Here is a 27,769-nt window from a genome sequence, read left to right on the forward strand (position 1 = left end):
CTTGAACGATATTCCCTTTTTTTCAGGGTTTGGATATTTCACGCTCTGAAATCTGCTCCATTTTGTACATGCTCATGGCGGTGACTGCAGCTTCTGGTACATTTGAATTTTTATTTCTCATTCTCTAGAATCATGGTGCATAAAAGCTTGACTTGTGTTTGAGTGTTTGAGTGTTTGAGTGTTTGAGTGTTTGAGTGTTTGAGTGTTTGAGTGTTTGAGTGTTTGAGTGTTTGAGTGTTTGAGTGTTTGAGTGTTTGTGTGTTTGAGTGTTTGAGTGTTTGAGTGTTTCAGTGTTTCAGTGTTTCAGTGTTTCAGTGTTTCAGTGTTTCAGTGTTTCAGTGTTTCAGTGTTTCAGTGTTTGAGTCTGAGTTTGCATCTAAGCGTTTCGTTTCTTCTCTTTTTTTAAGACAAATGTTATGTTTTCAATTCTTTCCCTTTTTCTGGTCACGGTGATATGAGGTATCACGGCCTGTTGCTTCTTTCTTCCGCACAGGTCGTAACAGCGATGGAGAGCGAAAACCTAAGCCACCTGTCCCCGCCAAGCCCCCACGACCCGTACCGATAGATCAGGGTGTGTTTGTGTCATGTGAAATTGCATTTTGCTTTTCTGAAGTTCAAGGAATGAGAGAAAAAAAAAAGAAAATTGATAATGCACACACACACACACAAAATAAAAATATTAACACTTTTGAAGTGCTCTGATTTGGCGAGAAGATTGTGTGAACAGTGCTTTAACTGAATGATGTATGTTTTAATGGGTTGATGTTGCTAGCATGTGTTTTTATACAACACGGGGCAACGAAAAAAAAGAAGACATGTATCAGATATAAATTATATACTGATGCAAGTGTAATTTACTTCCTAAACTGTTCCATGATCTTGGGTTTAAGGCATTCTGAATATCTTCCAATCAAAACCGGTTTGTTGGTTTTTTTTTGTATCATTCCTATAGTCAGAGGAATAAATAAATGGTATATATGAAAATCTAAAAAAAAAAAATCTTAAGAAAAACTTATATCATTTCCAACGCGACTCCTCATAGACCCTGTACAGGACCCTCAAAGCTTACACACTTATTCTCTCTCGCTTCTCTTATTCAAATATTTGTCTATTTTGCAGGTTGTAAGCTTTAACGTCACCAGTAAATTTGCTCAAATTTTATCCAGAGCAAACTACCATCATATCGCAACAGTGAGATTTAAAAGTGTCATTGTACAATGAAGTTTAGAATTTGGGTAGGAAATACTAAAAAAAGTTGATTTATTCCAAACTTTGATCTGTGCACCAAGCTTCAAAATTGTCTTTGTCAGCCTAAGTACAATTGTACCTTACTTTGCCCTTTACTTGATTTGGCGACGTTCCCACGGTAAAAGGTCGTAGGTCACCAATAACCCCTTTGAGTGGCAGTAGAGCTTTCATCTCTCAAGTTTTTGCAAAATCTATTCATTCCACTTGTAACACCTGCAGCTTGCTTTAACCTTTTGTGTGCTTTGCATACTGATTGGCACAGTAAATCCCATAGCATTATACACACTGTCCAAAGTCCACGGCACAGAAAGGGGTAACTGAACTGGAATGATTAACACAAAATTTCCCTTGCTGTACTAACACTCCAATTCCTTCTGATTCAAACTCTCCATGCATGAAATAACAAGCTCTCGCTATATCATGTCAAGTGATTGTTTCCAAATATATATATTTATATATATATATTTTTTTTTGGGGGGGGGGAGGGGAAGAGAGCTATTGTATTTTCATTTGTTCTTTAAAGTAGAAATTAGTTATACAATTCACATGCATCAATACCATTATTTTAAGATTTTTTTTCATTTTTTTTTAAAGAGTGATTAATGTATTCTGCTGTTCTCTAAATGTGTGTGTGTTTTTTTTTCTCTCTCTTTTTTTTTTTGTAGCATTGGAAATTTGACTGTCAATAGTAATTTGATGAAATTAATTGCAAATGTCATTTTTTGTTTTAATTGGCTTTTTGCTGTGTGTGGCTTATCTGCATGTGTGTGTGTGAGACTGCATTCCACGAACCTAAGATGGAATTGGAATAATAGGTATTTTCTTTATGTAATAATGTGAGAATTTTATGGCACGGCCAGTGATGGCTATGAGTTGCTTTTTTTTTGTTTAAAGAAGAAAATGATTTTTTTCCCAATAATTTACCCGACTGTGGGTGTGTGCGTATGTGTGCCTAATTGTTTGTAGAATGCCCTTAATATTTAGGAATGTATTTTTGTTATGCAATCCAAAGTCTAACAATTTTCTTGTTTATAGTAAGTTCTTAAGAGAAAGAAATAAAAATTTTGATTTTTTTTTTGTGATCGGCATTGCTTTGTTGCTGCGCTTGAATGTTTGTTTGTGTGTTTGTGTGTATGTGTGTGCCTGTATGTTTGGTCCGTTAACTGTAGGTTTGCATGTCTGTGTATGCGTGTGCATGTATTTGGGTATGTGTGTGTGAGTGCGTGTCTTTGCACACACATTTTATTTGACTTATTTTTTAGTCGTCTCGCTTCACTCACAATCGCCATTAAGGTGCACCTTCTAATAACCCTGAACTAACCGTCCAATTTTGTCCAGGTTTGTATGGTGTTGTCAACAAGCCAAAGCCTTCCCAGTCATCCCCGGCACACCAGACGGCACCCGGCAGCGAGGGTCGGTTTGCACTTGCACTTTACTTCAATATTTTGTTATTTTTCAAATTTTATGCTTTATTCCAAACTTTTACCTCACTGTGGTCAATCCTGACAGGAGTAAAATAATGATTTCTAACAAATTTCTGTCAAACTGTTCCCCCCCCCCCCTCCTTGCAGAGATATACTGGCTCTATATTTTCTGTTTTATTTTCACAACTTTTTGATAATTTTTTTCTTAGAAATTTTTGTGTCGTGTGATAAATCCATGCACCAGAATGAGGTGGCTTTTATAGAAAAGTAATAATGTACTCACTTTTATTGTTTTTCATTATTCAAGAAATTTTTACTTCCTTCACAAAAACACATCGATAGGCTTTTTTTTTTCTAATGATTTGATATTTTTTCTTTTCCAGTGTGATCACACCCTTCACATTGATACAAGTTTTAATTCTCACATAGTCACCGTGCTTTACACAATAGTCACATTACACAGATACTTGCTGCTTGTAGGGAATTGACACGCATGGCGTGTAGCAGTCACTACAAACAAAACAAGTATTTGTCATTGTTCTTGATCGTGGCCAAAAAAAATTTAGTTTTTCTTTTTGTTTTTTGAAGAAAGTAAGTGATGTTGAGAAAGCAAGAGAAGAAAGAAACTGTCTTCTTGGTTTGTGAATTAAAAAGAAAAATCCAGCTGTCGATCATGTTATTGTATCTGTATCAATAGGCCCTTATCAGTATTAAACTATTTTTCATTATTATTATCATGTATTTATATTGATGAGCATACAAAGTGTACAAGGACTGAAGCTACATTTAATCCTCAAATTCACTTTTGTACTATCCCATGTTCAGTATATCGGTAATTAGCCATGTAGAAGGAGATAATGATCTTTCCTCACATGTTTTCATCACTGAAATATTATTATTTCTTGGGCAGAAAGCTGATGTTGATAGCTACAATTAGTAGATTTCTTGTGTCCTTGAATTGTTTGTTATCATTTTATTTTTACCTCTCTAACGGCCTTCTTGCTCTAACATGCCCGAACTCCACAACTGCTCACATATTTTTTCCCTCAAGTTTTGCAGTGTATAATGTACAATTGACTCCCTGGATAAGATGACAGTTTTAAGAGTTGATCCCACAAACTGTGTTTAGCTGTTGGAGATATTAGTTTTGTGCTTGTTTTTTTCTCTACCAATTTTTCCCCTCTTGTGTGTTTGCTTGTTTAAGTTACAATGTACATGGTTGTATGTACTGGGTCTTTCTGAGCGTGTGGTGTGGTAATCGTTATAGAGTCTTGTCAAGTTGATGATCGTTTTCTCTTAACAGACTTGTACGCCATCCCAGAAAAGCCAACGGAGCGCCCGCAGCCAGAACCCAGAACCCCAGATGGTCTGTCCTTTGTTTCTTGTTTGTTTGTTTGTTTGATTTTTCACTTCTTTTGTTTTTGTGTTTGTTTCTTTTGCTCTTCACTCATCTGTCTGTTTTTCGTCGTTGTTGTGTTCATTTATTTCTTCATCCCACCAGCACACGCATGCTTCTTCCATGCAGACTAAAGCCACTATTTCTTCACAGGGCGTTCATATCGAGTGCTGGATCTACAGGGCTCTCAAGTTTCACTTTGTTTCATTTGGGATGGATCTTTTGTTTTTCATGTCTTCTTTCAATTTTTATCTTTTTTTTATTACTGGTAGTGACAATTAAAGCATTACTGTGGTGGTAATTAGCAATCCTCTTCTACAAATTCACTGCTTCACTTTTCTCTCTGCCCCTATATCTTCTTTCTGTCTATATCTCTGTTGTCTATTTATCTCTCTCTCTCTCTCTCTCTATCTCTATCTTTCTCTCTCTATATATGTCTATTTGTCCTCCTATACATATATCTCTCTATCTATCTGTCTCTGTCTATATATCTCTCAATCTATCTCTCTCTGTCTATATATCTCTCAATCTATCTCTCTCTGTCTATATATCTCTCAATCTATCTCTCTCTGTCTATATATCTCTCAATCTATCTCTCTTTGTCTATATATCTCTCAATCTATCTCTCTCTGTCTATCTCTCTATCTGTCTCTTTCTCTCTCCACTTATCTCTCACACTTTTCCCTTTTATGTAGATCTCTTTCTGATTCTGCTTATCGGGCAGTGCCTCATTAGGAGCTCATCTTTTTTTTCTTGCTGAAATTTGAAGGAAGATCTATCAGATAGAGAGAGAGAGATAAAGAGATTTTTGTAAATTATTTCATTTTGCAAATTTGAAAGACTTTGGAAGGAATTTTACGAGAGAAAAAACACAATTGTTACATAGATAGGTAGTCTTAGTAACTTGTTATGATTGGTAGGTCTGTGATAAGTACAACCTGTATACATTAATTTTTTTTACTTTTTATTTTTTTTTAACCTTGATGATTCTAGTCTTTGTAGAAACTCATTTCACACATCACATTCAATTCAGGTAAAATCACAAGCTCATACCTACTTTGTTTTGTTGTTTTCTTTCTCACAAGTCATGAATTTGAATGAATGCAAAGTTTATGAGCAATATTCCGTGGTCACCCAAGCTCACTACCAGTCTAGAGTAATTCTAGAAAATTTCCAGTTTATAACAAGGCCATGTTACAATTATTTTCCATATATACATTATATGATGGAATTAATAAACTTGACATTGTATATTATTAGCCTTGCTTCCAGGCAAAGTTAATTCAAAAGAGCACCCTGTCATTATCAATCCAGACTTACTCTTAATTTGAATGTCTTTTGGAACTGATGAATTTTCAAAGCACTTTCTTGTGTGGTTAAATTCACGATTGTTAACTACATGGTGTACGTTCTTGATTGAATGATGGACACGGATGCTCACGTTTCAAGAGGAAACTTGCTAATTTTCCCGTATGCGCAATTCATTTCAGTGCATTTCTGTTGCAAGAGGCAACATTTTACCGAAGATGTTGGTTTTGGGAACTATCAGTGAACTAGCCAATTTATTGAAAATGATGACAATGTAAAACTTATGGCTCACATGTATATAGAATCGCAGCTAGTGTAAAGCATGCCACTAAAACCCAGTATGTTTTATAATACACAACAATATTAATTTCAGATATAACTGCAAGTCACTAGATCAACTCATATTTCTTCATATTTCATTAATCAAGTGCAGATTTTCTGTTTTTGCACCTTTGAGCATAAGATATTATATAGAAAAACAATGATATATCACATTTGCGTGGTTTGGCAGCGGTGTAGAGCCATTTTTGTTGGATTTCATTTGATTTTTCATTTGCATGTGTTGTGCTGTTTCATTTCCTTTCATGTATAATGTTCTTGGCTTTTGTTAGAGTTTTTTTTTGTTGTTATTCAGGTAGAGATCATCCTTTTTATGTGAAAGATGACTCATAACCCTTTATGAGAGAACAAACAGCTTAAAGTAGCATAATTGAATATGTGCCCTTTTACCACATTACCTTGATAAAGTTTTAAACACAGGCTTTTGTGGTGGTCATTTACTTTTATATAAAGTGTTAGGGAATTCTTAACTCTGTGTGTGTGATAATTACCTGAGGCATGATTTTTCCATGCACCCGCTAAGCTGCAGTCTGCACATAGTTTAGCCATATCTTTTTTGGGGGGTGAATTGTTTGTACTTTACTTTGATGATCATGACATTTTTATCTGTACATAATGTGAGCAGGGCCCCTTGGTAGAACAGTTAACCAACTGAAAGGGCTACCCTGGTAAAAAAATATTGAAATAAATTAAAAAATAAAAATTTCTGTCCAATTTTATAAAACAGATGACCAACTTTTTTGTGGGTCAGTAGGAATTGTGTACACACACATACACAATCATTTCTACCGACCCACTCAAACCAGTGCATCATTTGTATAATTAAGTATACTGTAGACCTTCATGCATATATTTTGCTGTGTAGACAAAAAGTGATCTTGCATCTCTGAATTATATTCCTTTCCATCACATAAGGGGCTTACTCCGAGACCTATGCTACCGTTGACAAAACTCGTGGCGGGAAAACGCCCGCCCCCAACGTCGGGGGTCGCATCATGTATGGCGAGGCAGATGCGGAGAGTACCCCCGGTACTGTACAATTTTTTCTTGTTTTCCACAAAAAGAAAAGAAAAAGAAAGTGAATTAGAAATCACTCTTCGCTCCTTGCCATGTGCCAAGTCTTTTCAAGCCATCCCAACCATTTGTCTCCAACATTTATAGTGATTTGGAGAGTCATTTGTATGTACATGTATCAAAGATGACCATACCAAAAAAAAAAAAATGCATTCTTGCAGGTAAAAGGTTTTCTATTCTTTCAGTTTCTGTATCCCTTTCCCCATCTCATGAAATTTCATCTGATGTTTATTCTTCTATCAGTAATGTTTTGCTTGAAAAAAGTAAAGCACCAAATGCTTTTAAATGGAAAAAACTGAATCATTTCAACACTGGGAAAATTTCCACTTTTACAGTAGTCACTCAGCCTAGTTTTGTATCCCTGAGAGTTGGTGAAGTTTCTTGTCATCTCTTGCTACAAGTAAATTCTCTTCCACAGGGGGAAAACAACCATGCAATTCATGATCATATACTATAGGCACAAAAACTACTATTGTAGCTGCATACTTTTAGCTTTAGATACAGAGTGCTTAGCAAGCTTTGGATCTACGGCATTTATGACACGGCTACTTGGCAAAAATTTTGTTCTACACATGCATGAGACAGCTGTTTTCCAACCTTGGAATAGGTACGTTGTAAATCTTAGCATCTCATATCTGAAGAGCTCACTATCGGTGATGCTAATCCAGCAATGTTGCTAGTAGCCACCATTTTTGGAGGCACATCATATCCATTAACCCTAACCAGGCCGGGCTTTTTTGGGTGTTCTGTGGCCGGGGAGGGGTTGATTCAAACCCCCCCCCCCCCTGAGATCTCGGCCATTGATCGCGCAATCGCCATGAAATTTGGCACGTGCATTACCTGTGGCGTATTCTACCAAGCTATACAAAAAGAAATGGAAATTTTTGTCATAATAATTAATCATGCTAATATATGCACAAAATCATACATTTTGCTCTAAATCAGAAATCAAAGCTCCTAGAATCCTAATTTTTGGTGAAAACATTCTTTGTAGCATTCCTAACAATGTACTTGAAAAAAAAAATTGGTATCGAAATCAATTTCTGATGTATTTTATTGTTTTATGAATTTCTTATGTATTTCCTCGTTTTTTCGACCTTTTGTTTTATCATTTTTTTTCCACAAAATTTATGACAGAACCTATTTCAAGCATAATTATGCTAAAATCAATTAGTTTCCGCCTGTGAAAGTGAAAATAATCATATCTTTATGAATAAGAAGAGAAAAATCCATTTGCATAGACTTTATACACAAAATCATGTTTTTGAGCTATTTTCGGTCTGACAGGCATGTATAAAATGTCATGCAGCGTCGTAACGGTATGCGCGATTTTTGCGAAAATGGTGTCAAAAGATGCGCGAGACTTGAAAGTAAAAAGTCAGCGAACGGCGCGGTCAAAAAATTTCGCGCGGCGGAGTAGTCGCAAAAAATGTCGAGGGGGGGGTTGATTCAAACCCCCCCGGCCTTTTTAGGGTTAAGCATCACAGATCTCAAGCTTGATACTGTCATCAAGCCACATTACCATAACTGTCTGAAGCCATGCAGTGAATGTAAGCAAATTAGCGGCAGTAACTGCATGCTCATGTCAAGTATACAATTTTATAAAATTGATACGTCAGGTTGCATACCAGTGTTGCAGAGTAGCTTTTTTCCAGTCTGCACTGTGAGCGACATTCGATTCTAATTCAATTCCAATTTAATTCCCATTCAATTCCCATTCAATTCCCATTCAATTCCCATTCAAGTACCATTCAATTCCTATTCAATTCCCATTTGAATCCCATTCAATTCCTATTCAATTCCTATTCAATTCCCATTCAATTCCCATTCAATTCCCATTCAATTCCCATTCGAATCCCATTCAATTCCTATTCAATTCCCATTCGTATCCCATTCAATTCCCATTCAATTCCCATTCAATTTCAATTCAATTCCCATTCAAATCTCATTCAATTCCCATTCAATTCCTATTCAATTCCCATTCAAATCCCATTCAAATTCCATTGAATTCCCATTCAAATCCCATTCAATTCTCATTCAATGCGCAAGTAATCAAGCACTTTCTCCCACACCCCAAGATATACACGTACAATTTGTATCAAACAGATATTGCCTCTGTAATCTGGTTGTAAGTTGAGCACAGTGCACCGTAGGCCCACTCTCATTGTTAATGTACTGCAACATTAAAAATTGCTACATGTGTGTTTGAAGAACTCCGCATTCACACTGCAATGAAAAATTAAAAGGTTCAAAATATTGCACACTTCTAGCTTGGGCTTAACACTGCTTCATCCAACTATGGTTACATTGTAGCACTAGGCTGGTGTGTAGTGGTTAATTGCATAAATTTCTTCTGCGCTAAGTGTTCTCGTCACAAAAAGGCATGCAAACCTCACACAAAGTTAGAAGAAAAATGGCACCCTACAGCTAAGGGGTGTTATTTGGTACAATATTTCTATGCGACTTTCGAGATCTTTAGTTAGGATTTTAAATCAAGTTCCTAATGGTGCGATTTTTCACTGGCCGTTTGAATGGCCCTCCTGTTTTAAAGGACAAGTTCACCTTCATAAACATAAGGATTGAGAAAATGCAACAATATTAGTAGAACACATCAGTGAAAGTTTGAGGAAAATTGGACAATCGATGCAAAAGTTATGAATTTTTTAAAGTTTTGTGTTGGAACCGCTGGATGAGGAGACTACTACAGCTTGTGAGTCATATGTGTACAACAGTATAAAGAAAATGTAAAAGAAAATTCAACATATTTTCACTTTTTTCGCATAATAAAAGAGCACTTGACTTGCCTCTTTCTAAAGGCAGGGGGAATAATATTACCCATAACATTTGTCGGTAACGAGTCAGGGGAATGTATACTTTTTTCAACAGATGGAATTTTGTGAAATTCTCTTTATATTTTCCTTATATTGTTGTACGCATGGGACATCTAAGTTATTCATACACTGCAGTAGTCTTCTCATCCAGCGAGTACTGCACAAAAACTTCAAAAATTCATAACTTTTGAACGGATTGTCCGATTTTCCTCAAACTTTCAATGATGTGTTCTACTAATATTGCTACATTCTCTCAATCCTTATGTTTATGAAGGTGAACTTGTCCTTTAATGTCTTGATGGAGCTTGGAGGAATATTTTGATGAAATATTTATTACACCACAGAGGTATTTTATGCTGTCCTTGAAAGGGAGACGGAACCTGAGTCCGAACCTACCGACGATGGACCGGGATTGGTTTACGAGCAGGGTTCGTCCATCCTCGTTCAGTCATTTTCTTGAGCCCATAAATGATTCTCATAAGTTTCATACCCGTGAGACAACTAAATTGATCATTATTAGATTGTGAATATCCTACAGATTTCTTCAACATCCTTTGTGGTCCCATTATGCCAACCCCCCCCCCCCCAAAAAAAAAGAACTTTAAAAGTCAACAATTTTTTTTTTTTTTTGCCAGATCAAAACTCGTCAAGTCCAAAAATCACTTCTTGGTGGTTTGGCGCTCTATGTTTATATCTTAATTGTGCCATACTCTTTACTGTTTCACTATACCATACATGTAATCTTATGTCAAAAATTCTTTCATTTCTGCACTTTGTCATTCATATGAATGATTATTTGTTTTGGTAGATTAATTTGAAAAGCCTCCCAAATCCTAAATTGGAAGTTGATCCGTAAGTTGGCAACACATTTTAGAATTTCAAAAGCCTCCAAAGTCCTTAATGGGTAATTGATTCTTAAATTGGCAACATGTTTTAGAGGTACCATTTCTGGCCAGCTGAAACATGATGTTTACTTTTTTTCCCCCCAAATGAAATTTGCAGAAGAATTGTATGCGGTTGTCGATAAGCAATCGACCAGACGGCGCGCTTCTACCGCTGGACAAGGAATCATGCCCGAACCGGGTTTGTCCCAAGATGTTGTTGATTTTTATTGGCCTTCTGTTATACCGAGCACCCGTTGTTTACTGTTCAAAATGGAATCAAAATTGTGCTAAAGATGAATTTCAGTCCCATTACAGGGTTGCTATGGAGTTTGTCAACCTCTGCATTAGTGATTTTTTTGTTGTAATTTTACATTATTTAAAGGAATTGTGTGGCCAATATCCCTGACGAAGCTCCTGCAGTCAAAAAATTGTCTTTGTTCATCTTTTCATTCTTTTCGTTCTATCTAATGCCATCATCATTTCTGATAAGCATCAATTAATGTGCTTCTTCATTTGCATGAGGTAGTAGAAATTAGACAGGTGGGTTCAAATGATCATCGCACAATATTCATCCTTCCCATTGCTAATGCGAGTTTGTTATCTGTGTCAGGAAATCAGTGTATGGCTTGAGGCTTTCTTCCCTTCTTCACTAACTATAGAAGCTTAGCTCTCCTTGCTCTTTATTGCTATAATGTCTCTTACCATCTTCCACTTTGTAAAAAAAATATCACGTGAACAACTCCCAATCAATCTCTAGCACGTGGCCTCGCAGTTTTTGACTCGTATTCATCGCTTTTTCTCCCAGCTCGCGCAGAGGACGTCTATGCCGTAGTTGATAAGAGCAGCAAGTCGAGGGACGCGTCCAGAGACGCTACCAGCCAGCAGGGCATGAGCTATGAGGGTTCGTGATCTGTTTAAATTCTAGTCGCTTCCACTATTCTAACAAGTGTAGCTCAAGTAACCCTAGCAGAACACCAAAGATCCATTCATAATGCAGTCAGCCTAGAAGAGAATCATACATGTGTATTTTTCTTCATTTAAAAAAAAAAAGCATTTGTGAATAGAGATGATCTATCTCTCTAGAGTAGGACCTCGATTATCCGACCATGTCTGGAGGGGCGGGCCTCCGGATAATCAATTTTGCCGGATAAGAAAGATATGCTCAAATACAGTGCTTTCCAGCATATCATGCTAGGAGTACTCACAATGTTGCTTAAGTACCAATTCACTACACTGTGTATCATGAGTGTCTGTATGGCATTGTCCTGTTTCATACTACATATTTTGATACCAAAATATTACAAAATCTGAAATATAAGTGGAAATAATGAAGTCTTTTAATGTGCCATATCTATTACTTGCAAGTACATTTTTAGTCTGCTTTTTTTTTTTACGTTACACACAAAGACGTAGAGAAAGTACTATGATTTGGCTAAGATGTAACACCAATTTTGAAAGTACTCACCTGTCATTTGACTTAAATGTAAACACCAGTGTTTGGAAACTTTGTTTCGCAGAGGAATTGTACGCTGTTGTTGACAAACGTTCGGCGAGGGCGTCCGCTCCCGCCACTGGGCAGAGACTCGTTTCCGAACCGGGTTCGTTTTCATTTCAAGACAAAAAATTATCCTATGAAATAAAAAATGCTTTTCATTCAATCCATTCATAACTGATAACTACAAATATGTAAAGCGAAGTTGTACCAAAGAGAAATTCTACCTCAGTGCCCTTTCTCCCAGACATTTTTCAATACTGTCAAATAGCCATTACGACAAACCAGAAACATCAAGTGCTAAAGGGACATTCCAGACGATTTTCATACTTTCACATCATGTAGTACGTAAATCGACCACTCCATGTATACATTTGTGGAATTTATTGTGATTCTTGAGCAGAGAAACAATACTTTTAAAAGCCTAAAACAAATTACACTGAACAAGGATGATGACAGAGGAGGTTCACATATTTCAGAAATGTAGCAGTGTAATTCCATTACAATACTGCTAGCTTGCGAGTTCACCTGTGTATAATCTATGCATGCCTTCTTCTTTTGTTCTGCTCCCTTGAGCCCCAACTCATGCATTCTTATGGTGACTCTGCCATGTCATCATCCTTTTTCATTGCAATTTGTTCTAAATTTTGAAAATATTCTTATTCTTCATCCCAATTATCATGAATTCTGAAACTCTGTCCTCGGTATAACTAATTTATAGTTCAAATGTAAAAATCTGAAAATCATGTTGAGGTCTCCTTTAATTCTTTTTTTGATATTCGCTGAAATGTAGTTGTTCCATTTCAATCAAACTTGCCCACTTTTAGATGTCACTTGCTCTATGGAATACATCCCATTTGTGAAATTATATCTGTAGATTTTGCTCAATCTGATGTTAGTTGCAATCATCGTCTGGTTACCATTGCACCAATACGCACCTTTACTCATGTGTGCTTCCCTTCAAAGTTTGTAGTTCAACAAAATAGACACCAAGTTGTTTTTTTTTTTTTAATGAATATTTTTGGTTATGAATAGCATCTCTTCCAATGAGTCCATGGTCTCTTTTTGACCACAGTGGTTACTGTAAGACCAGAAATTTTTATGTGCATTGTAAGTTCACATATTTCACGAGAACCAAGATTAGCAAAATTAAAATGCATGTGAAAGTTATTGTCTACACTATATGCTTTGCATGCCAGTGGCATTCATGAAAATTTCATCCTGCGAAAAAAAGGTCGACGGCTCTAATTCATGAAAATTTCATGCTGCGAATATCTCTGGTTTTACAGTGTATCTTCATAGAGGAATTACCCGGTATAGATTTCTGCTAAGATCCCCGTATATTCAAACATTAGACAGATTTCTCCATCTCGTCATGCAGCTCGAACTCTTATCACAATCCTGTAGCGGAATCATCCATGGAATGATCGTAATAAACTGTGGCATCTCGCAGAGCTCGCACTCTAACCATACTCACCAACTCATTCTTTTCCCCCTCAGTTCCTAACACAGAGGACCTTTATGCCGTAGTTGATAAGAGTCGCCCGCCCAAAGGTGCTACCAGACAACTTGACATAAACAATGATGGTTTGTGTTGATTTCGATGTCAAAATCGCAGCTGCTTGCGGTTTCTAACACTTGTAAAGTCGCTAACTCTAGCAAAACTTTATAGCAAAATAGCAAAGATTTTATCTTGCAGCCTGACTCTTACCTGGTGAACAGACTCAATAATTGATATCAAAGCTGGTGTATGTAGGAAGCTTCCATCAAAGAATTTAGAATGATAATTATATAATGTAATATTTTTCCTCACTTTTCTTGTTAAGGAGAGATATAGTTTGGGTTTGCCTGAGTTTAGAAATATCTTTGGCTTAAAGTTTGTTTATGATGTGGCATGGTGGAGGAAAAATGAACAAACAAGCAAACAAACATACAAACAAACAAACAAAAACCTTGCATATTTTTTTGGTTGGAGGGGGGTGACAGTTTTTGTTTTGTCTTTGGTTTGCAAAGAGGGCAAATTTGCAGATATCTAAGTACAACTACAGCCTATTTGTTTTTCTTTTCCGTAGTACCTTTTCCTTTCTTTGTTTGTGATGATTAGAATGATTTCATTGTGTGTGTGTGTGTGTGTGTGTGTGTGTGTGAATTTATGTTTATTTCTTTTTTCATTTGTTGAGGATGTCTTTATGCCCTTTTATTGATATGCAAATAATGATATGAATAAGCCAGATATTATGCTGAATTCTTTTGAAATTAGTTTTCTTTAACCATTTTGATATTTATTACATACTTTTGTAGCTTTCTTATGTGTTTCTCTTTTTTTTTCTTTCTTTTTTTGGCCATATGATAGCTGCATAAATATTTCCAGTAACATAAGTAATCCATGCTAAAGTTGGACAAGACATTTGGGAGATTAGTTTCTTCTGACTTCTTATTAAATAAAACAGAAGAAATTTCAATGAATACATTAAACAAGGCAAGATAATATGTCTTTGATAATGTCTGCATTAAGTTGGCAAATACCCTTGAAAAATTAAACCACAAGTACAGTACAGTGTACCTTTTGAAACAGAGAGACTAAAATAAAAAAACAAAAGGAGAGTCTCAAAACTACAAGATTGTGATATCCGATTATAAAGTTATGAAATGCAGGTCCTGGATCTTTCTAAGCAAGAATAGGCACTATTTAAATACAAATGGCATTGTTAACGCAAAAACATTGCAGCATCACATAGAATGTAATTTCTTATTACCTGAATTTTCTTTGACTTCATAAGGGTTCAGTCTGTCTATTTCTTACATGTACAAATAATATACAAATTGCTGCTACAATAATGTATGTTTGGAGTGACTGCTCTTACCTTTTTCTTTTCTTTTTTGTTGGGGGGCTGCTATTCTTCCTTTTCTGTTTTTTTCATTTTGTAGGAACTAATGGTAGAGTTATTTGCTGCTGTGTATTTCATTGGAAGTTAAGCTTACTAGGTATAGATATATAAAAGCTTGCATTCTATTGCTTTCCTTTTTCTGATTTGTTTTATATTACTCAAAGGAAGATATGGGCATTGCATACATTATATGTGGGCTGACATTTTGTGTTTTACTGGGTTTTGTTTGACTTGCTTTGAGAATAGTGGGAAGTTATGACATCCTGGGGGGGGGGGGTGTTTTGTAAGGCTGTTCTTAAAGTTACAAACAAACTTAAGAACGACTGGTGATCAGTTCTTGTGCTGAATTATTGCAATTCTGATAAGTATAGCACATCAGAACTGATCACCAGTCGTTCTCAAATCGTTCGTAACTTTAAGAACAGCTTTGTGAAACACCACCCAGGGCTCTGTTACATAAAATTTGAGATCAAACATAACTCCAAAAATCAAACATAAGTCTTAAAATACTCAATCGTGATTGGGTGATACCTGACTTATGTTTGATTATCTCAGTTATGTTTAATTGCATCTTTTAGTGCAAGAGGTCTCGGGTGCTTAAATGTTATGAAAAATTGGGTGTGTGGGGAAAAAAAGCTTTCAATGAAAGTGGTGTTTGCTGTATCCCACAGTTGGCTTGTATTCTGCTTGGTTTTTATTTATGTATATTTTAATTTATTGGTGGTGCTCTGCTGTTTTGGATATTTCTATATACATTCATATATCAGTAGAATTTTCAGAAAGAAGCTGCAGAATTTTAAAATGTTAGTGGTGGAGAGCTTGAAAAATGTCTACTAGAGAAGTATGTAAAGAAGTACTTACATTAGCAACCGATGTCTCTTATTATCCAGCTCTGTTTATAAAGGATATTGTTTGTTAATATGGTTTTGTTATTTTTTTCTTCTGTTAGAGACCTACACATTGAATCTAAATGATATTGTTGTATGCATGTAGGTAGGCAGCCCGAATTAGGCTCAATTTGTACACTCTATACGCTGTATATTTTGCAAGGTTTTTATAAATTTCTTGAGGTTTTTTTTTTTTGCAAATTTGAAATAGTATTAAGTCAGGTGCTATTCGCCAATTTAAAAACACACGTAAATATTGACTCTGATCCCGATATGAATGGCATGTGCACACATATATTTCTCCTTTCAGGAATACTGTACTCCACGATCGTGAATTTAACCATGGCGCTCCAAAAATAGTAGAAAGTGCCAATTCACAAAAAAAAAATTACACTTGCTAAATATATGGCATATATACAGTAACTGGTCCTGTAAAAGTTAGGAGCCCTGTGTTAACGGAGCCATGTATTAGATGATTCATGTATGGTAGCTTCTGATGTGAAATTGTTGGGGGGGGGGTGTCTTTGAAGCTGTAGGTCTGAATTCATCTGAATCATGAAAACTTACACTTCTAGCTTGATATATGGCTTATGCAGTAACTGGTTCTGCAGAAAGTGGAAGCCCTGTGTAAGGTTCATCATCTATGGTAGCTTCTAATGGAAAATTGTGAGGGGGGGGGAAGTCTTTGAAACTGTAGATCTGAATCAGTTGTCATTATTTGTTATTTGTCCATCCTCAATATTCCCAGCGTTCGGTGGTTGGGTTTTCTAGCCTGTCTACAAGTTTGTCACCATTGATGACGTTATGTGTTCACTGCCAAGTATTTGTTACTACGTATGTCAAGCAAATAACTGCAACTGACTTGAACCTACTTTGTTCGATCTTTTCACATTAAAAGAAACCAAAAACCCAATATCTGCGCGCCCACTTTCGTTCTTCGATAAGAACGTCAGCTGCGATTGCTTAACTTCACATGTTGAATTCATAATTTGTGAATGGTGCGTCATGATAGGCTGTACTATCATGAGATTACGAAGCCAGGACGCTGTGAAACAGTGGCTTCCTTTTAAAAGTAAAAACAATGCGGCCACCAAGATGTCCAACAGTGAATTGAGATGTCTTTCTCACATTGAGTTATCAGACGAGTGTTTCATGCAGCACTGGCATACATGTATATCACAGATGTATTTCGTTATCATTGTACCTATCCCAGGCTGATGTAGTTCCACATCCAACATTTCATCTCTGCTAACATTTTTTTTTTTTTTTTGACTAACACAACTTTCAACTATGCTCATTTGTTTGGCCATCATACAGTACATTTTCCCTTCTTGCAGGTTTTGGGTAAGTATGGTAAGTATTCAGCAATATGTTCACTAGTCTGCTGCCATGTATTGCATTTGTGGAAGACAATAATGTTATATCTGTATATGGTGTTTACGTCATACCAAAATATTTTCTGGTAACCTCTGACTCTCTCATGAGCATTGATATCCAATTTTTAGGTACAAAATATTAGCTGGTTTCCTGCGTATCCAGTGTCAATGTATTCTTTGTTTTTATTTTTTTTTTACATAAAATATTCATTTTCTTCTTGCTTATTCGATGTACACTGTATACTTGTCAGTGTTGCAAGGGATGTTGAGGAACCATTTAAAGACTGTCAAAAATTCTCCTTTCTAAAAATGTAGGCATTTAGCTGACATACGTGAGGTCCTACCAAATAACTTAGAGGCTCAAATTCTGCAGAATTTTGATCCATGCAGATTCGGTTGTCGAGTGGGCATCACCTCAAAAAGAAGTTTACCCAATAGAAGATCTACTGAATGTAGATCAGTGGAGGTCCCCTGTTTGGTTAAGATTTTTGCTAATAAGCCTGTTCGGGGTTCCAGTGTGAGCATGAGCAGAAAAAGGTCGTTTGTACCGAGAGACAGGTTGGTTTTTAATTTCACTGAGATAAGCATTTGTAATGTTATTATTATTCATGTAATCCATATAAATGGTGCCTGCCAGTACATCCACCTGACAGCAAGCCTGGTATTTGGCAATGTTAACAGAAAAAAGTTTGTTAATGTATTCAAAACAGCACAATGAAATGGATGCTTCCCAAAGTGTTGATTGACAACCATTCTGGTCACTTCATCTACACAGGTTCATTCTTTGTTAGAATACAAATTCCATAAATTGCTATGTTGGGCAAGCTGCTGCATTATGTCGCTTTGAATTGAGTGAAGTGGCTAACCAACTGAGAAAAGTGAAAGGCCATTTGTACCCATGTGCACATGAGCTATCTCCGAACTGGCTTATTCAACAATGATGCACAGTTTATAGTAGTCAGAAGGGGGGGGGGGGGGGGGGGGCAAAATATACCGGTAGGTGCTCCCCACCCAATCAAGGGGGGAGGGATGCACAGCTCCTCTGGAGAATGGGTCATTGTGTGGAATTCACAGCATGCATCTTTTTTTTTCTTCTGTCTGAACTCTCTCCTTCTCACAGGTATTTATGCAGCGGTCAACAAAGAGCCCAAGACCTCCACCCCAGGACCCAGGAGCCCTGCAGATCCATCAGGTGAGAGATGGGGATTAGGATTAGGATTAAGGATTAATACTACATGATATGATGGAGGGGTAGACTAAGTTAAGGGTTTGGATTAAGCTTTTGAACACACTCAAGTGAAAAAGTAATGAGATGAGAATTATAACAGAGATAAAGCTGAGGACAGATTAAGACAAGGATTGGGATTAGGATTAGGATTAATACTAATACTACATGGTAAGCTGGAAGTGTAGACTATGGTAAGGATTAGGATCAAGCTTTTGATACACAAAGTGAGAAAGCAATGAGATGAGATTGATAAAAGAGATTAAGCTGAGGACAGACTAAGACAAGAATTGGGATTAGGACTAGGATGTAGATGGCTATTGAGATTTTGATAAGTAGAAACATTTAGACATAGACTCAAATTGAATGATAGATGTGAGAAGTTTAGTAGGATGAGGGGAAAATGTAAAAAAAAAATGAATAGGTGAAGTCTTTGTAAATTGTTAAAAATGGGAGACACTGGTCTCTGTAGGTTTCGTACTGTAAATGTAAAGCACATTTTCTCATCTTCAACTAATGTCAATCGTCATGGGGATGAGGATGTTAGTGTCAGCGTTGGGTGTCATGATGATGAGGAATCTAATTCAATGATAATAAATGCAACAACAATGAAAACAATGATTACGTAGACTCATAGTGATAATATTGTACATGTACTATTCAGCAGTTCAACTATTTAGAAATATTACTTTTATAATCACTATAGAGTATGATGTCGATGAATGTTAGTAGTTTTATTGTTTTTAGTATCATTATTATCATCATTGTTATTATTATCCTTATTATTATTATTATGGCTATTATTCATTTGCTGGTTATTAATGCTCACACCGCAGCTTCACATGTCATATACACGTGTACTGCACCCAAAGTAGAAAGCAGAAACACTCAAACTTTTGTTTCCATTTTGCCAATTTCTTCGTTTGTTCTTTTGTAACGTAGTTTTAGTGTACACCATGTGTTTGAAATCATACATTTTGTGCGTGCGCATCGTGGTTGTGTAATAGAAGCCTGCATACTGAAAATGATACACCCACTACTTATTACTTCCTCCCCCATATTAACCCCTTTGAAGAGTGGTCCCTAATATACTATGGCAGGTGGCTATGGGAAACGTTTAAGTAGCAAAATCAGCTTGCTCTCAACGGGTTAAATTGGGTAAACTAGAGCGATAGGAAAGGATATGGTCACTGAATATTTCAGTTTGATGAGGTGTAAGAACTGTCTGAATTTTTCATAAAACAAATAAGGGCCAGTAGTGAAAATCAAATAGTACTTGATTGGCCCATTTGGTGCATCTTTGCCGAGAAATGTGAATGATTGGTGTCTCAAAGAAATCTATATGTAATGATGGCAAAATATCTAATAATGGCAATAGACTCAACAGTAATCAATAATGGCAGTGCTTAAGTGTTAACAGAAAGTGATGACGATATGAATGAGGATGATGTTGGTGTTAGTAAAACTAATTTTACTACTTTTTCTAATAATACTTATGATAATAATTTGATTTGAGTGATTATGAAGATTACATTCACAATGCCAAAAACAAACAGAAAGAGTTCAGTAATCCTGTCATTGGTTTCTCCAGAACTTTGATAGAATGTGGAATGATTGAGGTGCCTTGTTGATGTTGTGTTTACCATTAGTTGCTAGTTAATCCCACCCCCATTGCATTTTTTTCGTCACATTACTGAATGCATCGCATGATACGACTCCTTAACGGTCACCCGTAACTTCTTCCCATAGTGTCCATGCTTTCAACACAAACTGTATTGATTATACAAATATTGTCTTTGTAGAGGTGTAATATGACACTTGTCATTCCCTGGAATCATATTTTCTGAAAAAGATTATATTTCCCTGATGCGTGCAATGCTAAGGAAACATAAGCATCGACAAGGCAATATTTTGTTATATTGACTTGACAATGTACATGTATACATGTGCAACATAAAGTATATTGCACACATATTTCATTCTAACCCCATCCGCACCGAGTCAAATTCCGGATTTACCTTACTTGCTGTGACGTCAGTGCGTGGAATTCAGCAATTTACATTTCGCTGCATTAGTCACATGATTGTAATATGACCAATCACCAACCAGTATTTATGTAGACCATGTAGTATAAATATATTCATGATATTATCATTTGTACGAGTCTTCATCAAACACGCAGTGCCTGCGTCATCAGCAGGAGTGTAGCCCATCTGCTTGCTTATAGCCTACACACACACACACACACACACACACACACACTCACACATTTTATGTATGTTGCGACTAATTAGAGTGTCTAGCCTGGTGTGCGCTTGCCATTTATAGCCTCTTTCCAGACTGAAGCAATATGCGTCACCCATCAATGCATCACTTTAATAGTAGACGGTAGAAGGCCGCTAATGCGTTCTCACATGTTGGAGATTGTTGTGTCGGGCGGGGCGCATTTCATGGAGAGACATGTTAAGATTAACTGATAGATGATGATGTGGAAACGATTTCAGATATGAACAACTGACCAGTGATTTCCCAGCTGTTGCCGTACTACTGTGAAAGTGGAAATTTTTGCGTTGTTGAAATTTTCGCGCATTTCGCGCAACCAGAAACTAGCGCAAAAATAAAAGTACGCAAATATTATTGCTTGCCATATGTTCCAGTTGTTAATGTCTTGATTCCGCACAATTAAAAACATGCGAAACTCTTCTTACCCGGCTGAGCGCAAAAAATTAGTCGTGCGAAGATATCCACTTTTACAGTAATTGCATTTATTATAGCAGGAGGTAATTGCAAACATCTCCATGAAACTGGCCCCCTAGACAGAATAACGATTTGAAAAATTTTGAGATGATGTCTGATGTGAATGTGTATTGCATTACAGTTTTTACTTTGATATTCTGATTCATACATGACCAGATAGACACCAGCCACATGTCTGAGGTTAGACTAGAGAGGGATTGACTAGAATTTGTATCCTTCCCTTTAAAGCATATCTCATGATCTCAAAAACTATATCAAAAGTAATAAGTAAAAATGGATAAAAATGAGATGAAAGTGAGTGCACAGAGTAAAACAAAAAAGAAAGGAAAAGGAGAGAGAAGAGAGAAAAAAAGGGTTGAAGAAAGTTGAAAAATAATAAAAGAAATGAGAAAAAATAGTGGAGTTAGACTTAGATTTGTAGGTTACAGAATCTTTATTTCTAGGTCTCCATGGTAATTCAGTGGTAGTTGAGTGCTTGGTGAATGATATGTTAGATGATATTACAAATGACATTTGGTTTTTAATGATCATAATAGGAATGATGTGGTAAAAGAGTTTATAGTGGTATATGTAGTAGAAATTTAGTAGTCATAGCAAATTCCTTTTATTTTTTAAGTATTGATGTAGTAAAGTTTTTCTTAACTGCACACAAGCCATTCAGTTATTAAAAGTTACCAACAGTATACGTTGTATTATTAAGTGTTATGAAGATGTGAAGCACATAGAAAATTATCCTGGACAGCGTCTATGCTGTATACAAATCCAGTAGTAGTAGTAGTAGAAGTAGTAGTAATGGTAATGATAGCAGTGTTACATATACAGTTGAACCTCTCTTATCCGGCCTCCCTTTATCCGGATCTCTCTATTATACGGACGCAATCTCGTCGTGATTTTTTTTTTAAATAATTATGTGAGGAAAGGGGATTCCCAACTCCTTGAGATCTCCTACACAAACACACATGACTTTAATATTACTTCCAACATGATTAACATACATTACATCAAATTTCCTTCCAAATTGCTTACCTTCAGACATTTTAACATCCCCAAACATCCCCAAATGTAACAATGAAAAGATTGCAGTATACACATTACTACATGTGGTACTACAATGGGCTTCATCAGTACATGTGTATGTATGTACATGTATAAAGCATTGAGTCTCCCGTATCCGGCCAAATCCCTTATCCGGATGAGCCCCGGTCCCGACTTGTCCGGATACGAGAGGTTCAACTGTAGTTGTATTGGTAGTAATTGTAGTAGTAGTATTGTAGTGGTAGCAGCAATAGTTGTAGCACTAGTAATACCGTGGTAGTGGCAGGTGAAGCAGAAGTAGTTACTGTAGCAGTAGAAAGGTTATTTTAATGGTAGTTTCGTATACTACTGTAAATGCTTCAGAAAAAAAAAACCCACTAATGTGAAAGTTGTTGGGACCGGAGAGAAGTTTTTGGGGACAGCAACTAAATACATCTCTTAATCAGACTTATAGCGCTAGTATTTGTGTCTTTACTTTCCAATATGCTTATTTCCAAAAAGAAAATTAAGGTGTAAACACATTATATCGTCAATTTGTTGATAGTCTGTGAATGTACTGTAGAACCTACATGATACAATTCCAAATCAATGCTTTACGGGCGCTCAATAATGAATAGTGTTGGTGCGGAATTTTTACCGTTGTGATTAGTGTGTTCTGCGGAAAAAAAAAGAACAAAAAAGCAGGGGTTAACATCTACCTGAACAATATAGACAAAACAAAAACAAAACAAAACAAAACAAAAAAGCCCCACACACCCTATTTTAAGCTGCTGAAGAGTGGTCATAGGAAATGTAAGCTTTGTTTCTGGAAAACGAAATAATGCCACTGTTCTTCAGTTGGCCATATGACCTAAGGAATTCTTTTCCCACCTACATTTCAACAATATGTCGCGCTCTCACTGTACGTAAAGCAAGGGCATTTCAATCGGCACACAGCACATTAATGGAGCATCATACATGTATGTAAAAACTTGGCAGGATTGTGCAAATTTTCACTTTCATCGTGTTACAATAGCACCTGAATTCTTTAATGATAGTTTTTCCTCAGCTGCATGGAAGATACACACACGCAAAAAAAGTATGAAAAAAAAAGAACGATGAAAGGGGAAAAAAAATCATGTTCGCCAAGTTGAAAAAGACGCTCCTGATTCGTCGTGTGTCGAACTGGCAGCATACAAAATGTTTAACGTTACTTAGAAGAGTCTTCAGCAATGCTCATCTGTGTAAATTGAGTTGATGTATTGTTTGTGTGACAAAACTTTAAAGTGATGATTGTTTTGTTTTTTTGTCCAGTTATGATTGTTTGTTTTTTTCTTACACAAATTCTGAGGTCATTGATGTTGCTTTGAGATTGGGTGCGACAAAATCTTTTCTCAACGAAGAAGCTATTGCATGAAAACAAAAATGCAACAAAACACTCCCAGACTGCTTCGCAAAGCAAAGCATGACATTTGCTGCTGCCATTGTAGGAGCTTTCAACATTTTTAAAGAAATTCTTTGGCTTCAATGAAGGCAATGTCTTAAACTCACTTGCAGTAGTATAAGTTTAGTTATCATATCAAACAATGTGAGAATCATATTAAAGGTATATGAACCCAGGACTTATGAGGGCGCTCTTAAAAGCTACATAAACCCAGAACTCAAGAGGGCGCTCTTACCTAAACCCATGCTAACTTATTTATGACATCACAAATGTCCAAATAAAGCTGATTCGTACGGTGAGTACCTCGAAAATGGTCAAGATGATGATTATTTCAGGATGCTCTTGATTCAGCTACTGTATCCATCGTTCCTGAATGAGTATGCCTACTACATGCAGATCCTTCAAAGACAAGTTTGCTTCCAGAAGCATGCCAGCTAGCTTGTGAAACATGCATTTAAATACATGATTTACGTTAAATGACAATTATTCTAGCTTTACATCACTGATCTTTATAAAGGAAGAGTGTGGCAATTATCAGGTTATTTAACAGCGCCCTCTATAGAGTCTGGGTTTGTGCACCTTTAAACCTGATATTCAAAAAAAGGATATCACTTTCATCCTGACAGTCCCAGATGAAAAACAAAAACAAAAACAAAAAACCAAACACAAACAAGAATAGTAGGGGAGAGGCAAATGCTTGCACTTTTCCTTTAATCATTTTTATTATTTTTTTTTCAGGATTGTTTTGCAGGAAAAAGCAAAAGTCGGCAATTTCTAGTTTAATGCTTTGTTTGTAGTTTAGTCTTATCTATGGTAGGAGCCAATAAACTGTCTCCAAAATGTATTCAAATTCTGTGCATGCTTTGTTCACAAGAGGTTGCCTAATCAGACACAAAGCTTGCCTCCAGGCTTGCCCCACCTAGCACCAACTGGTGAATGCTGAGTGAGTTGCTGCCTTAGTAACTTGAAATGAGGGAGCAGGTGAATGAAATGGTTCGTTATCAGGCTTTAGGAAAAAAAAATACATTTGCAGAAATGATCTGCTGCTGCATGTGCTGAATGCATGGTCCTTTAAAATCCCAATTTATTTCTTTCAATTTTGTTTTATCTTGCTGCTACAGAACAAACTTTGCTGCATCGGATTATGTTTGAAAGTAGAGATCTGTGCATGTCCCAATACAGGAATATAATGATCGCCTTGATCTGGGAATTACTTTCGCCCACTGAGATGCATATTACGCACTCGTGTCTTCTCGATTGCTCTTTGGAATTTCACCCGATTGTGGTGTTCGAATGTTAGCGGCCTTGCACTGTTGTTGTTTTAAACCTCCTTTATAGTTGACTCTCTCTCAAGGCCTGTTCAATTTTGTTTTCTTTTGGTCGCTGCCGTTTATAACAAGATTCTGTCTGACGTACGCCCCGAGTGTGCTGAATAACTGAGTGAAGTTGAGAAGAAAAAAAGAAGAAGAAATAAACAAAAGGGGGTTAGAAGATAATGAAATCATAATTGTAAGAGAGTGAGGGATTATTGCATGGCAAAGCTTGGCTTGGTTTCTTTTGCGAATGCCAATATTTCTGCCTGCTGCCAAATAAAGACCCTCTTTGCTTGATTGCCAATACTTCGACCTGTAGGTCCTTCCCATCCCGACCTTTACACCTCCCCCCTCCCATAAAAGAAAAGAAAACAAAATAAAACATGTAGAAGTTGCGCTTTGGAGCTAGAAGGTTGCTGATGTGTACGGTGGGAAGTCCTGGACTTGCTTCTAAAAGACGTTACAAAAGGCATCATGTTCCATGAGAGATTGGTTGTGTAAAGTGTCTCCCCGCAGTAGTAAAAGGTCACTGTTTTCCATGGAAATACTTGGAAGTACTAGAATGGGAATTTTTGTCTTTCTGAGGCCATTGATCTGAGGTAGCATTTTTATGCCTCCGCCTGAAGGGTGCCGGTGGCATATCTTTTTTATTATTGGATGTCCTGAAAATCTTTTCAAAAAATCTATAATATGGACTGCAGATAACTGACCCAAAACAATTCATGTTTTGAAAGGAAATTGCCTTTTCTTGCACTGCTCTTGAAAGGCTTTCACTGAAAGATATTCCAGATCATTGACCTTTGACCTTACTGTGGCTGTGGTCATGACTCGTCTCCTAGAGACAGACATCAAAATTTAACCATACATACCTTTGTGTGTTGCATTACTTCACGTCATGCCATGCAAAACATTCACAAATTCCATGTGCCGAAAATGTTTAATCACCGTGTTTTTTGCTCTGGGGCACTATCAAGCAGTCCCGAAATAGTGCGCCTCTCCTGCAATTGAGCAAAAAATATAAAATGAATGAATAAAATGGAGCAGAATTTTAAAAAAGATAGAAAAAACAAGTGTGAAATCATTGAAAGTCTCATGACATCCGCAAATTGGCAAATCATTCTTGGACCACCATTCCTTATACGCATACCCTTGCAAATCATAACAGGTTGTGGATGTCCATGCTGTAGTAGTAACCCATCAAGTCCTTGGGATATATTTGCTGCATAAACTATTGTCTGGTAATCATCAAATTGGCAACTCAAAATTTTATTAGCACCTCAAATTGGCAACTCAAAACTAACATTTTATTGAATACCAGTGTCTTATAAAGGTTGTTAGACAGAGATAAGATGGAAATTATTAAATTAACTACTTCTGTAGAGAAGCAGGCCGTGAAGTCTTGGAGGACATTTGGCTCCAGGAATGGATAGTGTTAGTAAATTGGCAACACTGAATTTCACTGCATATCATGTGTTTCAAAGAAATTCTATTGGATTTTTTGTATTCATTATATTTGAAGAGACTCGGACCACAAAAAAAGGAAATGAAGTTTGTATTGCCAATTTAGGACTCGCTGTATGAAGTTGGAAGTTAATTATTATTTGGAATTATTAGTGTCAGAAATTACTAGAAGTTATTAGAAGTAATTGTGAAGCAATTAAGAAGTTATATTGAAAATTTTGCTACCAAAACAATTATGTTTGAGCTACAAAGGGCTGAAATTTGAGATAATTTTTGTCTCTGCCTTATGGAAACTTCTGATAAATAGTGTAAATGATATCGATGGAAGTCTACAGCAGCAAACCAATGAATTAAGTCTCTGGGACTTGATGGGTTAATATACTTCACATGCCAAGCGGGGGCGCTATTGCATCTCACATTCTAGTACTTCACAGGCCGTTCAAGCATCACAGGTTGCCACTGGAGCTATTAATCCAAATCCATCTTGTCAGCACGCTCAGTCACTTTCATGAAAACTAAAAACAAAAAAGTAGAAAAATTATGATAAAACTCTGAAATGAAAAGCTCTACTGCTTTAAAAAGGAAAAAAAAAGTTATTATTTTTTTCTGCAGCATATCTTAAATGATTATTTATGTGTTCATTTTTAAGTTTCTTATTAATTTAGTAGTTTAAAGCAATAAACTTTGACCCTGGTTAGTTATTTTTACACTGTATAACATTTACAAAACACTTCATTTCGTGTCAGTCATAGTTTCTGTTGCCAGGTGCAACGAAAGAATTCATAGATATCCCAATCTGGTATAGGAAAATGTATTGATTATCAGACTTTGTTTGTGTTTTGTTGTGTTTGGAGGGTTTGGTCTTGTTTTTCTATTGTTTGCTTGTTCATTTGTTTTATTATTATCAATAATGTGAACTGAATTGAATTAAAAAAAAAATTGAATGAATTTGACTGAGTTTCGTGTGCTGGCCTGAATAAGCTCATTAGATAAACACAAATAAAAAAAACAAAAACAGAACAAACTAAAGTGACCACAGTGTGAGGGAAAGAAGTTGGTTTGGCCTGTAATGCTGGAATTGCCTTTGTGTATTCCCTTGGAAAAGTGACCGGTGATTCCCTATTGACCGCAGTGGTCCACGGTCTCCACGAGAAGTGGAAGCTCCCGGGACTGACCCGCGGCAGCGTCCTGGTGCCGGACGAGCCAATAGAGAAAGAGGAAGCCGAGGCAGATGAGGAAGAAATGGAGGGTTAGTATCACTATCTTTTTTTTTTCTCTCTCCGTGACGAAGAATGCTGCTTTTAACCCACATCGTCACCAGAAGCAGCATATCCCTGCTAAGTCCCTGGCACAGAAGGGGTTAAACAAGCTACTCAACAATGTATACAATATATATTTAATGAGTCTA

General features: G+C 36.5%; 1 protein-coding gene across 1 annotated transcript; it reads left to right on the top strand.

The window, feature by feature from the left end:
• Positions 1-74: 74 nt before the first annotated feature.
• LOC139728703 (uncharacterized) lies at positions 75-27,769 on the top strand. Its single transcript, XM_071639646.1, has 9 exons — positions 75-96; positions 494-571; positions 2,587-2,661; positions 3,976-4,038; positions 6,631-6,744; positions 11,310-11,405; positions 12,022-12,102; positions 18,268-18,339; positions 27,467-27,769. The coding sequence occupies exons 1-9, from the start codon at positions 75-77 to the stop codon at positions 27,613-27,615; spliced, it is 750 nt and encodes a 249-aa protein (XP_071495747.1). The 3' UTR covers positions 27,616-27,769.

The sequence above is a fragment of the Diadema antillarum genome, unplaced genomic scaffold, assembly GCF_040938485.1.
Source record: "Diadema antillarum isolate AM-2024a unplaced genomic scaffold, OU_Dant_1.0 seq00000193_RagTag, whole genome shotgun sequence".
NCBI lineage: Eukaryota > Metazoa > Echinodermata > Echinoidea > Diadematoida > Diadematidae > Diadema > Diadema antillarum.

Coding starts and splice junctions, on each gene's coding strand:
- LOC139728703 (XM_071639646.1), top strand. CDS start 75: ATGGCGGTGACTGCAGCTTCTG. Junction 572..2,586: donor ACCCGTACCGATAGATCAGG/GTGTGTTTGTGT, acceptor AATTTTGTCCAG/GTTTGTATGGTGTTGTCAAC. Junction 2,662..3,975: donor GACGGCACCCGGCAGCGAGG/GTCGGTTTGCAC, acceptor TTCTCTTAACAG/ACTTGTACGCCATCCCAGAA.